At 40.7% G+C, this 16,316-nt stretch overlaps 1 protein-coding gene across 6 annotated transcripts in view; it reads right to left on the bottom strand.

The window, feature by feature from the left end:
- Positions 1 to 16,316, bottom strand: part of FCHSD2 (FCH and double SH3 domains 2) — a 225,663-nt gene that overhangs the window by 94,933 nt on the left and 114,414 nt on the right. For 5 of the 6 annotated variants that reach the window (XM_084842414.1, XM_084842413.1, XM_084842409.1 and 2 more), the window contains 5 exons: positions 15,511 to 15,587; positions 13,272 to 13,416; positions 6,423 to 6,556; positions 6,084 to 6,138; positions 4,361 to 4,489 (listed from right to left, as the gene is read on the bottom strand). In XM_084842414.1, coding sequence (XP_084698540.1) covers positions 4,361 to 4,489; positions 6,084 to 6,138; positions 6,423 to 6,556; positions 13,272 to 13,416; positions 15,511 to 15,587 — 540 coding nt within the window. The remainder of the gene's footprint in view (positions 1 to 4,360; positions 4,490 to 6,083; positions 6,139 to 6,422; positions 6,557 to 13,271; positions 13,417 to 15,510; positions 15,588 to 16,316) is intronic. The other variant, XM_084842411.1, reaches the window with a different exon arrangement.

Below are 16,316 nucleotides of genomic sequence, written 5' to 3'. Positions count from 1 at the left end.
GCCTTCATAATTAATAATACAGTGGCTAAAGCAGTGCTTGGATACAATCCAAAAAATGACAGAATGATCTCAATTCGCATTCAGGGTAAGCCATTTAACATCACAGTGATCCAAATATACGCCCCAACCACAGATGCTGAAGAAGCAGAAGTAGATCTATGAGGATCTGCAGCACCTACTGGATAGTACGCCAAAAAAAGATGTTATTTTCATTACAGGAGACTGGAATGCTAAGGTAGGTAGTCAAACAACACCTGGAATTACAGGCAAGCATGGTCTGGGAGAACAAAATGAAGCAGGACATAGGCTGATAGAATTTTGCCAAGACAACTCACAGTGCATAACAAACACTCTCTTCCAACAACCTAAGAGACGACTTTATACATGGACTTAACCAGACGGTCGACACCGAAATCAGATTGACTACATCCTTTGTAGCCAAAGGTGGCGGACGTCTATGCAGTCGGTAAAAATAAGACCTGGAGTTGATTGTAGTTCAGATCACGAACTTCTTATTGCACAGTTTAGAATCAGACTAAAGAGAATAGGGAAGACTCACAGATCAGTTAGATATAAGCTCACGAATATTCCTAATGAATATGCAGTGGAGGTGTAGAATAGATTTAAGGGACTAGATTTAGTAGATAGGGTCCCAGAAGAACTATGGACAGAAGTTCGCAACATTGTTCAGGAGGCGGCAACAAAAAACATCCCAAAGAAAAAGAAAACTAAGAAGGCAAGATGGCTGTCTGCTGAGACACTGGAAGCAGCCCAAGAAAGAAGGAAAGCAAAAGGCAACAGTGATAGGGAGAGATATGCCCAATTAAATGCAAAATTCCAGAGGTTAGCCAGAAGAGATAAGGAATTATTTTTAAACAAGCAATGCGCGGAAGTGGAAGGACAAGAGACCTCTTCCAGAAAATTAGAAACATCGGAGGTAAATTCCAGGCAAAAATGGGTATGATCCAAAACAAAGATGGCAAGGACCTAACAGAAGCAGAAGAGATCAAGAAAAGGTGGCAAGAATATACGGAAGATCTGTATAGGAAGGATAATGATATCGGAGATAGATTTGATGATGTGGTCAGTGAGCTAGAGCCAGACATCCTGAAGAGTGAGGTTGAATGGGCCTTAAGAAGCATTGCTAATAACAAGGCAGCAGGAGATGACAGTATCCCAGCTGAGCTGTTTAAAATCTTGCAAGATGATGCTGTCAAGGTGATGCATGCCATATGCCAGCAAATTTGGAAAACACAAGAATGGCCAACAGATTGGAAAAAATCAACTTATATCCCCATACCAAAAAAGGGAAGCACCAAAGAATGTTCAAACTATCGAACAGTGGCACTTATTTCACATTCCAGTAAGGTAATGCTCAAGATCTAACAAGGTAGACTCCAGCAATTCATGGAATGAGAATTGCCAGATGTACAAGCTGGGTTTAGAAAAGGCGGAGGAACTAGAGACCAAATTGCCAATATACGCTGGATAATGGAGAAAGCCAGGGAGTTTCAGAAAAACATCTATTTCTGTTTTATTGACTATTCTAAAGCCTTTGACTGTGTGGATCATAACAAATTGTGGCAAGTTACGGCAGGGTTGTATACTGTCACCCTACCTATTCAACCTGTACGCAGAACACATCATGCGACGTGCTGGGCTTGATGAAGCCAAGGCTGGAGTTAAAATCGCTGGAAGAAACATTAACAATCTCAGATATGCAGATGATACCACTTTGATGGCTGAAAGTGAGGAGGAGCTGAGGAAACTCATGACGAAGGTGAAAGAAGAAAGTGCAAAAGCTGGGTTGCAGTTAAACTTCAAAAAAACTAAGATTATGGCAACCAGCTTGATTGATAACTGGCAAATAGAGGGAGAAAACGTGGAAGCAATGACAGACTTTGTCTTTCTAGGCGCAAAGATTACTGCAGACGCTGACTGCAGCCAGGAAATCAGAAGTCGTTTACTTCTTGGGAGGAGAGCAATGACAAATCTTGATAAAATAGTTAAGAGCAGAGACATCACACTGACAACAAAGGTCCGCAGAGTTAAAGCAATGGTATTCCCCGTAGTAACCTATGGCTGCGAGAGCTGGACCATAAGGAAGGCTGAGTGAAGGAAGATAGATGCTTTTGAACTATGGTGCTGGAGGAAAATTCTGAGAGTGCCTTGGACTGCAAGAAGATCAAACCAGTCCATCCTCCAGGAAATAAAGCCAGACTGCTCACTTGAGGGAAGGATATTAAAGGCAAAACTGAAGTACTTTGGCCACATCATGAGAAGACAGGATACCTTGGAGAAGATGCTGATGCTAGGGAAGTGGAAGGCAAAAGGAAGAGGGGCTGACCAAGGGCAAGGTGGATGGATGATATTCTGGAGGTGACGGACTCGACCTTGGGGGAGCTGGGGGTGACGATAGCTGACAGGAAGCTCTGGCGTGGGCTGGTCCATGAAGTCACGAAGAGTCGGAAGCGACTGACTGAATAAACAACAACAATCTATTAATTAGTTTACCAATGCCAGGATGCTTGTGTTATTAACAACACTGTGTTGTTAATAGTCACTGTAACTATTTTGCTTTTGCATAATTGTCACCGTCTGTTCTTTTTGGATCTCACTTTCCTCAGACCTCTGTTCCTGCCCCCTCAACCATATATGCCTTCCAAATTAGGATTACAATTCATCCATTTTATGAAATGACCATGAGTCTGTGAAAGTTTATGCCATAATAAATTTGTTAATCTTTAAGGTGTCACAGGACACCTTTTTTGTCCATACTACCAAAACCCTAGTATACATTTGAGATACACTGGATACTGACTTTCGAAAGCAATGAGAAGAACATCTTGGCAATCTTCTAGGACTATATAAGTCATTGTCATATGAAGTCATTTTATGGAATAAGGCAAAGCAAGGTTTTGGTGATGTGATCATATCATGAGAACAGAGCAGAAGTCTCAAGATTATAGTGAGAGCATGAATGGAGAAAAAAAGAGGAAGGAGACTGCCCAGACAAATGGACTGAGTCTACAGAAAGGGATTGCAATAAGATAGGAATTTGTAGAAAGCAGGGAGGCTGGCAAGAGATACACAAAAAGTAGATCTCTGAGCTCCACATATGTCTGTGCTACAGATTTTTCTGCAATATTATTTCAGGAAAAAAGTAATTGCTTTTCTGTTGCCAAATGAACTGCTATTTAGTTAACATCTAACTGGTCAGGGACAGTTTTTGTTCTCAAAGCAATTAAACCTCACTGGCAACGAAACACTTACCAGCCAAAATTATTAAGAATGCAAACAACTTTTACATCAATGCTCCATGAAAAATCCATGAAAGCCCACCCTATAGCATCTTCTATTATTATTATTATTATTGATTTGTTCAAACCTACTGCCAGCCAGTTTATGACTAAAGGCACTTATAGAAAAAACTCGGCCAAGTTATACTGTTTTAAAGATAAATGTTAAAAATCAGACTGGGATCCAAAAAGCTACTTCATGTGGTTTTTGGTGTGCTCGTCAGTTTGCACATGCACACTGGAGTACTCTTTCTTTGTGCAGCAGACACTCAGATTCAAAAGGGTTTTGCTAAGGGGCATGGTGAGATTGTTTGACAAACACAAGTCCAAAGCATCTTTGAGCACGTAGAACTAGTTGCATGGTTCCTTAGATCCAGGCCATAAAATATTCTATGTATAGGAGTTAAACATTCAGTAATGTGCCGTGTTTCACGCTGCCTCAGTTCAGACATAATACCACACTATGGTATGCACCAACCATAGGTTTGGAACCGAAATAATTATTTGAACTTCCAAGCATACAACAGGCAAACCATGATTTAGTGCTGTTTGTCAGCTTTTATTTTCTGCGTTCTCAGCACTCAGGTTCTTAAGTTCATTCCTGTCTCCATGGTGCAGCAGCCTCTAGAGGAAAAGCAATGGCTGTAACTATGGTTTATCAATTCAGTCATCATGCAATGCCAAAGTTAGCAGAAATTATGATCTGCAAATCCACGCTAAACAATGGTTTCTAATTCTGGTTTGCTGCCTGATTGCAAACCATGTTTTATCAATTCAAGCTTCTATAAGCATAGTTTAGCACAGTTTGATGTCTAAATTGATCCATTGTCTCTACTTTTTCCCCAAAGGTTAGAGATTACAAGTTATGGTATTTAGTACACTGTAATTAAACAAAAGACCTCTTAAAATTGACTAAAATCTTTTTAGACACTGAATAAGCTTAAACAAGTCCCTTATAGCAAAGCAATAATGCTTTATGGTATTATATAAATTATACCATATAATAATAGGGTAACAGTGGGAAAAATGCAAGTTATTCAACTAAAATGATCTGCCATTACCTTCATAATGTTTACTAAGTCTGTCTGATAGTAGCGATCTTGGTGTGCATTCGCAGCTGCTAACGTGAGAAGGTAGTCATTCCTCGCATGAGTAGCTTTAGAATTGCACTCAGACCGACGTGCTTTTAACTATATCAATAAAACAAAATTAGATGGTAAAGCAATGATGAGCAGTAATTAAGATATAGAAGTTTAACATTGTGAAGCAATGCTGTAATAAGAGGATGAAGTTTGACAATCTGGTATAACTTTCCAATGGTACATACATTTCTTCTGGTTTTATGGAATGGTATAGCTGTCTAATTAGGTAGGTAATTCTTCAACACAATCAATTGCTGTGAACTACTACTAATATATAATAATTCTTAGCACATCTTAAGGATTCAAAATACTTCATATATTTTGCCTCAGTAATCTTTACCATCGCACGCTCCGGGAGAGAGCGCAGGACAGGAAGGCCTGGCGTGCTATGGTCCATGGGGTCACGAAGAGTCAGACACGACTGAACAACAACAAATCTTTACCATCAGCCCTATACGGTAGATCACTATTATCCCAATACTGCAGATGACGGACGGAGGATGTGACAGTGGCTTATCTATGGCCACCAAGAGAGCTCATGGCTATGGGGAGACTTCACAGCTCACACTCATAGCCAACTAACTACAATACAGCACAAAACTCCGGAATGGCCTTGGTATAAGGGCGCAATCCTATGGGGATAGGCAGCTGCCTCCGAACTCAGAGGCGACCACCTTTCCAATGCAGGACAGGAGAAGCACGGAGGGGATCGTTCCCTCCGCACTTCTCCTGCCCTGCATTTGCAGCTAGACAGTCAATTTTGGCTGTCTAGCCACGGGAAGGCAGAGTGGGGGAGGAGGCTGCCGGATGGCACATAGGATGTGTTGTACTGGCATTTCCACCTTCCCCACCCCGGAACACCCTGTTTTGGCTGCTCTGCTCTCCTCTTCTGAGCATGGAGCGCAAGGCCATTCTGTGCTGCCTGCAAGGCAGCGGCGGAAGGGGGGGAAGGTCGGTTCCTGGAAAACCACATATCTTATGGCCGTCTAGCTGCTGACTAGCGGTCATAGTAGCCGTCATAGGATTGCTCCCCCTGTGAAATAGTTTATGAACGCAGCATATGTACTGCATATTAGCAGCGTTGGTGGTTTGCTACTCCCACAATCTGGGTGAGAATCTGAGTCTAAAGACCGCTTAACACAATGCATTTCTCTTACAGAAGTCATCTTAGCGCAAGAGAACACTGTGGGCATTAACTCAGCAGGTAAACAGCTACACGCGATACTCTGCTGTATATGCTGAAGTAAACAAAGCATGACCAAAAAAAATTAAGTAATGCAAGCAGGTAAACCACAGAAAAAGACTAAAAACAGGACAAACCCAACAGTTTTTCTAAAACCTGGTTCTCTAAACCCTGTAGGTGAGAAGAGTTTTGCATTTTGTAGGTATTTCCTCCGCTGGGAAGAGGTACAGAAAGTTGCTCCTGAGACAGAGATAAGAGAAATCCCTACAGAAGTTCCTCCTCACACTGATGAGAAATGTGCAAGAATTTCAAATTCCTATAAAGTTTGAAAACAAAAAACAAGCCGGCTGTGGAAACTGTTTATCTAGTTTTACAAGGTTCTACTTTTTGGATATTTGTGACTCATCCCTAGACATAACATATCCCTAAAATTATATCGTGCAACTTATTTTTACTCACCTTTACACTTGCTTTCTGTAAGCTTATCCTCGACTGAAAAAGACTAAGTTTAGACCTATAAGAGAAAGTAACACAATAGATCAGTAGATTCCTAGAACAGGTAACACAGTGAAAGAGCTGCTTATTTGAAGGAGCTTATCTTTCAAAATATGGGTGTAACATTGACACAGCAATGGAAAAATGGATATAATTCTTTCTCAGTAACCTGGAGATTACAGGTGGCCAGGGGAGTGCCTGTTTACAAGCTTGGATTACACCACTAATGGTCAACCAAGATGCATTACATAAAGCTATTTAAAGCAAATTACATGCAGAGATTGTAGACATGCTGGAACATACTTGGCCTCAATATCGGCCTTTTCACGGACAGCATGAGCCATCTGCTCTGTTTCAAAGTACTTCTTCTTGCCCTTAGCTAAATCTTTTACTGTCTCTTGCAATTCAGCCTGGATCCTGGTCAGCTGGTCCACACACTGAATAAAAACACACAAAAAGTACATAATTACCATCAGTAGTAGTAGTAGTAGTAAATGTTATTATTATTATTTCAAAGTAGAACTGCAGTTACTACTGTATCTGTACATTAAAAAAATGTTCATTCTGATCATATTAATATAGGGTATTCTTATTCTGGGCATGGCAGTGCAAGTTCACTTTGTTTGCTATGAAGGAGTGCTGCAGACTGCAGTACTGCAGGCTGTAGCCTTACTCACTGCCAACCCTGGCAAGCTCTTACAGCCATGGAACAGTTACTACCACTGTACTTGGGATGATTCCTGTTCTGTAATACTGCAGGCAAAAGGGCTTCACAGACCCTCAGCGAAGAGCAGCTAATTGTGTGTGCTACCACCAAAGTATTGCTCTATGTGATCATTGTCATAAGATGTTGTAGTGGCCATTAGTATAAATGGCTTTTTAAAGGAGAGTTGGACTGATACAATAAAAGCGGTCTACTCATTGCCACTACCTATAACAGCAAGAAATACAACTCTATCATGCACTGGGGGATGAGTTCCCCCTACTAAGCCTGATCTAAGAACATCACTGAAGCACCTTGCAGGAGAGTTGCTGTGGACAGAATGCCAGCCTATTTATTATTTATTAATTTTATTTATACCCTGCCTTTCCCTAGGAAATGGCATTCAAGGCGGCTAACAATAAGAACCAAAATTTAAAATAAAAATTTAAGGTTAAAACAATCATAAAACAAACACAATTAAAAACACAGCAATAAAAGAAAAGCTAGACCACTGGTCTTATCTTGCATTCCAGCATGGGTGTGTAGCTGGGCTAAGTGCACTCTGATTCTGATATACCTTACTTCATAATAGGGATACTGGAGAAATTCGAGACAGACTAAAAAGAGCTCGGATTTCTAAGAATCCAACCTGAGGAATCTGCTGCAGAGTGACCCCCTCAAGTCGTGTGGAGTCCGTGAACTTTCGGATGTTTTTTTTTTTACTTTCCCAAAAGTTACACATATTTATTTGTAGAAAAATACGCATGTTTCTGCTCAGGAAAAGCTGAGGACAATACTTTAAATGTTACGTTCTAGGGTAAATTATGTAAATTGTCAATGAACATTTACTCTTACGTAATTATGTGCATATTTTTCTGCATGATGAAAATGTGGATGATGGAACAAAATGCGCCCGACAATCCATGAAACACAGGCAGAGTGGATTTTACAGTCCATACATCCCTACTTCTCAGTAATGTGGATCTTACACCAAAGCATAACTGTTTCTAACGTAATTTAATTTATTAAGAATACTTGTATGCCGCTTAATATAACATCTCTAAGCAGTTTACATGTTTAAATATTAAAAGCACTATTAAAATATTGATTTTTCTTTGGTTTGCTGCTGTAGTTTAAGGGCGCAATCCTATTGAGATAGTCAGTAGCCTCCAAAATCGGCAACCCAATGCAGGGTGGATGGAGGAGATCCTCTCCTCCACGCCTCACCCACCCTGTATTTGTGGCTAGACACACATTTCTGCACATCTAGCTGCAGCTTCGAGGAGGGAAGACGAGATAGGAAGTTGTCTAAAACAGCTTCTATGGTCTCCTCCCCGCCCGTGGGAATGCCCCGTTTTCACCCTCTCTGCGCTCTATTTACGAGTGTGGAGATGGCAGCGGTGTGGGAAGAACCACGCCAGCTATGAGGGGAAGGGGAGCATGGTTTCTGGAAACAGGGGTCGGATGGCGCCAGTTCCCAGAAACCGAAAAATCCTGTGGCCGTCTAGACAATGTCTAGTGGCCATAGGATTGCTCTCCCCAATTTTTAAAAGTCATGTTGTTATGTTTTGTCATGTTGTATTTTATGGTTTTAGCTGTTGTGAACAGCCCACAGACCTCTGGCTATTGAGTGGTATAGAAATGTAATCAATTAATAAATAAAATATTCAATAAACAATCATAAAGAAGTTTTCTTTGAGGTTCATTTCTGCAGAGTGCTTGTTTTTGAGCTTTACAAGTCCACTACAGCATGGGATGTGCATCTCTCCCTGTATAAACACAGACACCCTGCCATCATCTGAGATCTGCATGGTGAGGCCTTGCCTATCATTGAGCACAGTTTTACAACAGGTGTAGCAGGAACCAAGGTCTGTAACATCACTGCTCCAAGTCCCTAGGACTAGGTCCCTGTTGAAGTATGTAAGTGCACATCTATGACAGTTTAGGGGGAGAATGTAAGGCTTGCCTGTTCTAGAGAGCTTCACCGAGTCTTTAGTGCATTCTTCAATGGTTTTCTGTGATGCTTGTTGTTGTTTATTCGTTCAGTCGCTTCCGACTCTTCGTGACTTCATGGACCAGCCCACGCCAGAGCTTCCTGTTGGCCGTCACCACCCCCAGCTCCCCCAAGGTCGAATCTGTCACCTCCAGAATATCATCCATCCATCTTGCCCTTGGTCAGCCCCTCTTCCTTTTGCCTTCCACTTTCCCTAGCATCAGCATCTTCTCCAGGGTATCCTGTCTTCTCATGATGTGGTCAAAGTACTTCAGTTTTGCCTTTAATATCCTTCCCTCAAGTGAGCAGTCTGGCTTTGTTTCCTGGAGGATGGACTGGTTTGATCTCCTTGCAGTCCAAGGCACTCTCAGAATTTTCCTCCAGCACCACAGTTCAAAAGCATCTCTCTTCCTTCGCTCAGCCTTCCTTATGGTCCAGCTCTCGCAGCCATAGGTTACTACAGGGAAGACCATTGCTTGAACTATGCGGACCTTTGTTGTCAGTGTGATGTCTCTGCTCTTCACTATTTTATCAAGATTTGTCATTGCTCTCCTCCCAAGAAGTAAACGTCTTCTGATTTCCTGGCTGCAGTCAGTGTCTGCAGTAATCTTTGCGCCTAGAAAGACAAAGTCTGTCACTGCCTCCATGTTTTCTCCCTCTATTTGCCAGTTCTCAGTCAAGCTGGTTGCCATGATCTTGGTTTTTTTTGAAGTTTAACTGCAACCCAGCTTTTGCACTTTCTTCTTTCACCTTCATCATAAGGTTCCTCAGCTCGTCCTCACTTTCAGCCATCAAAGTGGTATCAGCTGCATATCTGAGATTGTTAATGTTGTTAATCTGTGATGCTTATTTCTATGCTTTTATCCTGGTTCTAGGAATACTTTAGTGTTATTGCTTAAGCATTGTTGGAGTTGGGATGATTGCCTTCCAATTACAGTACATCTTACTTCTCAGTAAATTAATGTAGTGATGAGGCTAAATGTTTTTTTCAAGTGTATAAACAAGGAAATGATTAACATTTTGAAAGTAGGATTAGGGGATAAAGTGACTAAATGCTTTCCATATTTGACTTTTAACCATGGGAAACCTTGCCAAAACATAGCTCAGTGGTAGGAGTGCAGAAGGTCCCAGGTTCAACCCCTGGCATCTCCAGTTTAAAAGGATCCCAGGATTGGGAAAGAACTTTGCTCTGAGGCCCTGGAGACATGCTTCCAGTCAGTATAGGCAATCCTGAGCAAGATGAACAATGTATAAGGCAGCTTCACATGTTCATTTTGGAAAGAATGAAGTACGCTTAGACTAAATGTGGAATTCTTCTGAAACCAAGGTCTAATAGCTTCACAGCTCACTTCCAATGCAAAGAATCCCAAAACATTAGAGTTCATAACACTGAGGAAGCATTTGTGCTGCTTTCATTTCTCTGAACTGTGCTATTCTAGCTAAGTAAGAATGCAGTAGAAAAAAGACTGCCAACATTTTATGTAAATACTGCAGAAGAGGTGCCAGCTTAAAATTTAGATAACATTTCTTGTTTATGGCCTCAGATATAAGATGCCATCTCAGTCTTTAACACTTGGTTGAAAAGGCTGTACTGCTAAATCCCTCAAGGACTTTTAGGGGTGGGAATCAGCAGTCCCTTACATACCCAGCTAAACTTAGAATAGCAGCATAGAAACTGCATGCTTAAGTAGGGGTTAGAACTGCAAGAAAGGAGTGATTGTCAGGCAAAGTTCCTGTTTGCAAAGCTTAAATGACAATGACTCTCTTTAAATGTTTATATTCTCTCTCTCTCTCTGTCTCTCTCTCTCTACACACACACACACACACACACAAATATACACAGCACACTTTCATTATTGCCTTTAATTTACAGAACACAAGCTATGCAATAAATGGATGAAAATTCATATGATCCCAGAGCATAAGCAAGTTCATTCACTTTTGTGTTTGCCACTTAAACAAAAAAACAGCTTTTAATAAGTGGAAAAATCAACCTTTTAATCGCATCTGTTTTCAATTCCATCACTAGTATAAAATGTGATTAAGCCAACTAAATACTTACTCACGTGTAAGTTAATGAATATACTACCTCAAAATGAACCTGTCCAATGTTTATAAATATTGGGTTGTATCCAATGTATAAGATACCAGCTCACAAGTTTAGGTGCTAATGCACAACCCTGGATGTATTTCTGATGCTTACCTGAATATACTGCTACAAAACTTGAAAAATCAACCCTGAAGAAGATGATCTAATAAACAGTACTTCATCCACTACATCATTTCTCTAAAAAATGTAACATTTGCCTCCCTTAATCAGAATAGCCTGCTCTGTGTATTAATGCACAAGGTTGCTTCTGTACTGATTTTCTGGCCAGCTGCCTGGGATGCCATTACAGGATGTGGCTGAATCATCTCAATATCCGCTGCACCCTTAGATCCTTGCATAATTCCTTAAAGTTTTTAAAAGGTACTACGTCTTAAATTCAAACCCAATTCCAGTATAATTTGGAAAATTTCAAAGCTACCTCCAAAGATGCTTATTTTTTTTATAGATTCTTGCTACCAACATGGAGTGTATTTAATTTCATTTACAAAGCAAGTTCTTCTCTTTTTGTTGGATGTTTTTCCCCAGTTATTTTGGGGAAACTATATGCTAGCATTATGAACTGTTGTTGCTTCTGGAAAAAGAAAGTCAACTCAATTAATGTAAACAAGAAAGCACCTATGTTCACAAAGCAATGGGCTTGGGAGAAGCCTCAAAGTCATCTAGTTCAACTCCTAACAAAATAATCTAGCAAAGTATGAAATGTATTCATCTCTCAGTCACCTTCATCTCTCCAGATTTTGCATCATGGAACTCAAATATCCGATACTAACAACAATGCAAATGGCATGATTTGCATATAAGAACATAAGAATTGCTTTGCTGGATCAGAGCAAGAATCCAGCTTCTGCTAGCCAGATTTTTCTGGGAAGGCCACAGGTAAGAGACAACAGATCTGATCGCATGCCACAACAGCCCACCATGACCTAATTTACCTGTGGGGGCTGTTGTGTTGTGCCAGGAGCCCTTGGATGCCATTTTTGCATGGCACCCATGGGTGCCCAGCTTGCCATGGCTTATTGTGTCATGCAAACTCAGGCAGCAGGGGTTGTTTAAGGGTTAGGCAACCCTAAAACAAGCCAGGAGTTATTTGAGGGATGTCTAACCCTCAAACAACCCATCGCCCAGGTTTTCACGACACGGCAAGCTGGATGCCCGTGGGCACTCAGCATGACGCGACAGCCCCCACAGGTAAATTAAGCCACGGTGGGCTGTCTTGTCATAAAACCCAGGTCAACAGCTACAGCTTTCCCTCCTTGCTTGTCTCCACTATCTGGTATTCATAAGGACAGTACTTTGGTACATGAAGGTTCTATTTAGCTATCACAGTTCTGGTAGACCTAACCTCTATAAATCTGTCTAATCCACCTTTTAAAGCCATCTAGAGACCATTACCACATCCTGTGGCAGCGAGTTCTATGACGTATTTGTGTGAGGCAGTACTTGTCCATCTACAGACTACTGTCCAACTTCATTAGGGTGAGCCTGATTTCTAGTAGAGGAAGAGGGAGAAATGTTCTATCCACCTTTTCCACACACTCCTCCCACTGCCCATCTTTTTTCCTAAGCTGAAAAGGCTCCAAATGCTTTCGAAACGTACTCTAAAACCTTGATCATTTTGGTTCCTCCTTTCTGTACCTTTTGCAGTTCTATAATATCCTTTTTGAGATGGAGTGATCTCAGATTTACTGTTCATTATATTTCCTGTTCCCAAGATTTGGGTTTTCAAAACACAAGAGAACCTGGGGTGGTGGGGCAGATATATTTGTAATGATTTATACCCACCCACCCACAACCAGATATTAGCATAGAAATCGATCACAGAAGAAGAGCAAGGCGACATTGGTATGGATTGGGAACAGGAACAAGGAAATGCACAGGGCACAAAAGTGCCCATTTTTCAACCACTAAAACAATCTCCAGACATTTGTAGTTTCGGTAGTCTTCAGACATCTCTTGAAGCTGTTTTCTGCAGTCATGAGGACTAAATGTTTGGGTACTTAAAATATACAGTGATGTGTACACCATGTGGCCCTGCATAGAGTTTAGGATAACAAGATATTTTATAACCAATGGGCAAAAAGGACAGCAGCACTCTAGGCCAGATGGTTCGAGCAAGAGTCATAACTCATCAAACAAAGAGATAGAAAAAAGGGGGAAAAAACAGACACTGCAACCTCTATCATAGCTCAATCTGAAATAAGGGAAAAGTCTTCCTTATCACCAATATAAAAGTAAATAACATGACCAACGATTCTTAGCAATAGATCTGCCATAAAATACCATATGCATAACTGAACAGTGCTCCTCTAAACTGAAGATACACAATGAAATCTCCTAGGATGATACCTTTTTCAGCTGCTGTTCTTTAAAACACTTCACTGCCCTGGCAGGTTCAGAAATTAGGTTTTTATAGTTTTCACAGATATTCAGTCTGGATTGAGCCACTTGCACTGTGCCTTCAAGAAATGATTTCCACACTGGATACATGCTCCTAAAATACAGAAATAAATGTCAGAAGGCCACTGGATGTGCGGGGGAAGACAAAGAAGAGAGTGGGAGAAAAATAGGAAGCTCTTTTACTGCTAACAGTTTACATAGAAGTGCCAGTTTATATACTGCTATATAAAGCCAGAGGAAGACACATTCTTACCACTGAAGAGCTTGCAGTTCAATTAACTGCCCACAAATTGAAGGGCTATCTAGAAATCTAGAATCAAATACTTTATCATTGTTTCTGAAAACAAAATTGGTGTTGAAGAGAGAGAACAGATGTTTGTGTATCCCGATCAGCCATAGTACACTGTGCCAGCTACTTTCAACTTCACTTTAAATAGCAACAATAACCAAAAGATAGTTTCCCCAAATCTGGATTTTAAAAATTTAAAACAAAAATGAAGATTATTCCTAACCAAATTCATGCAGTTATAAACCTTTGCAAATTATGTCTGCATTTCTCAGTTTTCGTCTTAAACTCTATGAAAATTAACGACATTTGTTCACAATTTATGGTCTGTTCATGCATATCCAGTGTGGGAGTTGCAAATATGTCAGATTATGGGGTCATATACCCTCCTCCACTGGCTCAATACTTGTCATTACAAGAATGAACAAGTTTGAGCCTCAGCTCACACACTCTCCCCTCCCTGTGTGAGGGGAGGAGATTTACAGATTACTGTCACGGTTTGTAACAAACCAGTTTCTTGTTTTATCCAAATATGGGGAACTATAGTTCGTACAAACCAAAGTTAGTTAATAAACCAGGATTCTTCCCTTATGCAGTAAGGCAAGAGGGGAGCGTGGGAGCTTGGGACTTGTCATTACATCTGAACTGGGATACTGCGCATAAAACTTTTACTGAGGGCCAGGGCCTATGAGCATAGGGCCCACTCAGTTTTATTACTTTGCTGTGAAAAATGGGTGGATTGAGTGCATGTGTGACCTATTCACATAATGGGCCTTAGTTCAAACCAAAGGCTGAACGTATAATGAAAGGGGGTGCAGGAGCCTGAGGCGCACTCCCACTCCATATCACATGTATGATCTATACCAGGGGCAGCCAACCTGGTACCCTCTCAAAGTTTTGGACTGCAACTACCCTTGGTCTATATGCTAGAACATGTATGTTTTGAATCATAGGCTAGAGCTACGTAACAGATGTTTCCTAAAACAAATTCCACTCCACTTTCAATTAGTAAGTATTCCAGTTCAGTCTTTCCAGATCTCAAAAGTAGTTTCATTCAACTATGGGAAAGCTATAGGAAAACCATCTTTGAATATTACACTTCAGCCTTCAAGTTTTGCAGTATTATTTATTTATTTGATTTATATCCCACTTTTCAATTAGAGTCCTCAAAGTGGCTTACAATATTTATATACACAACACAACAAGAACCACATGCTCAAAACCGAAAACTGATCAACACAAGCAGCTCCACTCAAGCAGGAGCCAGCATCTGATGCTCCTTCCCACAGGGTAGTTGATGTCAGTTGGTCCAGGGGCGTGGGGGGAGGCAGTCCAACTAAAGCAGACCCTGATGTTCCCTTTGCCTGCTCCTGTCCCCCTCACTTCTTCTTCCTTCCCACAGGGCAGTTGATTTAAGTCATATGACTGGCTTGATCTAGTATCAAGGTTACTCAAGTAACCAAAACACACTTGGATCATCTAGTCTTGCATAATGATTTCTGCAAGTTGGCCCTATAGAAGGACAGGAAGAAAAAGAGGAGGAATGGAGAATCTCTTTCTTCAATCTACTCTGCCCCCTCCAGCCATCATAAAACTATTACTAAACTACACCTGTATCCATTTAAATGTATTGCAGAAATCCACAAGTTTTGAGGTGAGTACATTTAGCACAACAGTATATGTAATAGCTTGACTTCTATTGTTCCATTTAACTCTGTCAGCAAGCTCAGATTTCAAAAGTGCCTTAAAATATTTCAGAACGCATTGAGATGACAATATAGTATCAGTTACAAAATAGAGAACGCTTGCTCAGTATAATATCAGTATTCTATCAGTTTCAAAATAGAGAACGCACAGTCAGCAAAGCAGGACATTAGAAATGGATATATTTGTTAAAATTACCTAAAATCATTCCGCTCATCAGCTTTTATTCCAGGCCACTCTTTCTTTAAGTACTGACTAGCCAATTTCTGAATGCCCTGTTAAAAAGATAAAAGCAACATTATTTACAAGTGAATTTATACTCTTGGCATTTCCCCAATAGTAATTATCTTAATATAAAATATTCAACAAGGCTTTTCAGGAGGTAGAGGAGAAGATCCCTACCTCCTCTGTTGGACTGAAATTTCCAGCAGAGCCAATAAGCACAGATCTGCCAAGGCCCATCTGCACCATCAAACAATGGCAGTAAGGGAATATATGTGATTCCCCACCCCCACCCCCACTTTGGTTGCCTTCAAGAGGAGCCAGTTAGGATAGTTATAGCTCCACAGCAGTAGCATTACCAATACAACTCAAGATGAACAGAGGCTCAGACTGTAGATATGGTTCCTCGTAGGAATTAATACCCCAAAGGTGAGAAAACACCAGTAGTATTTGATTGGTGTCTGTGAGGAAGCTCCCTCTCAATTAGCAACATAACACGCATACACACACACACACACGTGTACCATGGCAGTTATAACTACTATGATAATTAGCTGCATATTTCCACAAGGAGTGAAATAATGGTAGTATGCAATTGGTGCTGCCAAAAAAGGGCTGTATATATTGTATATTGTGTACCTTATGGACACAAGTGATCATGCTGTTACCTACCACTACCTAGATTGTATTTTTTGTTGTCAGCTTCACTGTAATTTTGATATTCTTGCAGAGATTTTCTAAAGAGTACCAATGGCAATTTAGTTGCCTATATGGAGCTATTC

Source organism: Heloderma suspectum, chromosome 3 (genome assembly GCF_057233095.1).
Source record: "Heloderma suspectum isolate Gila_16-S chromosome 3, 16-S_ref, whole genome shotgun sequence".
Lineage (NCBI taxonomy): Eukaryota > Metazoa > Chordata > Lepidosauria > Squamata > Helodermatidae > Heloderma > Heloderma suspectum.
The sequence above is the reverse complement of the archived record's forward strand: the minus strand, read 5'-3'. Positions and strand labels throughout refer to the sequence as shown.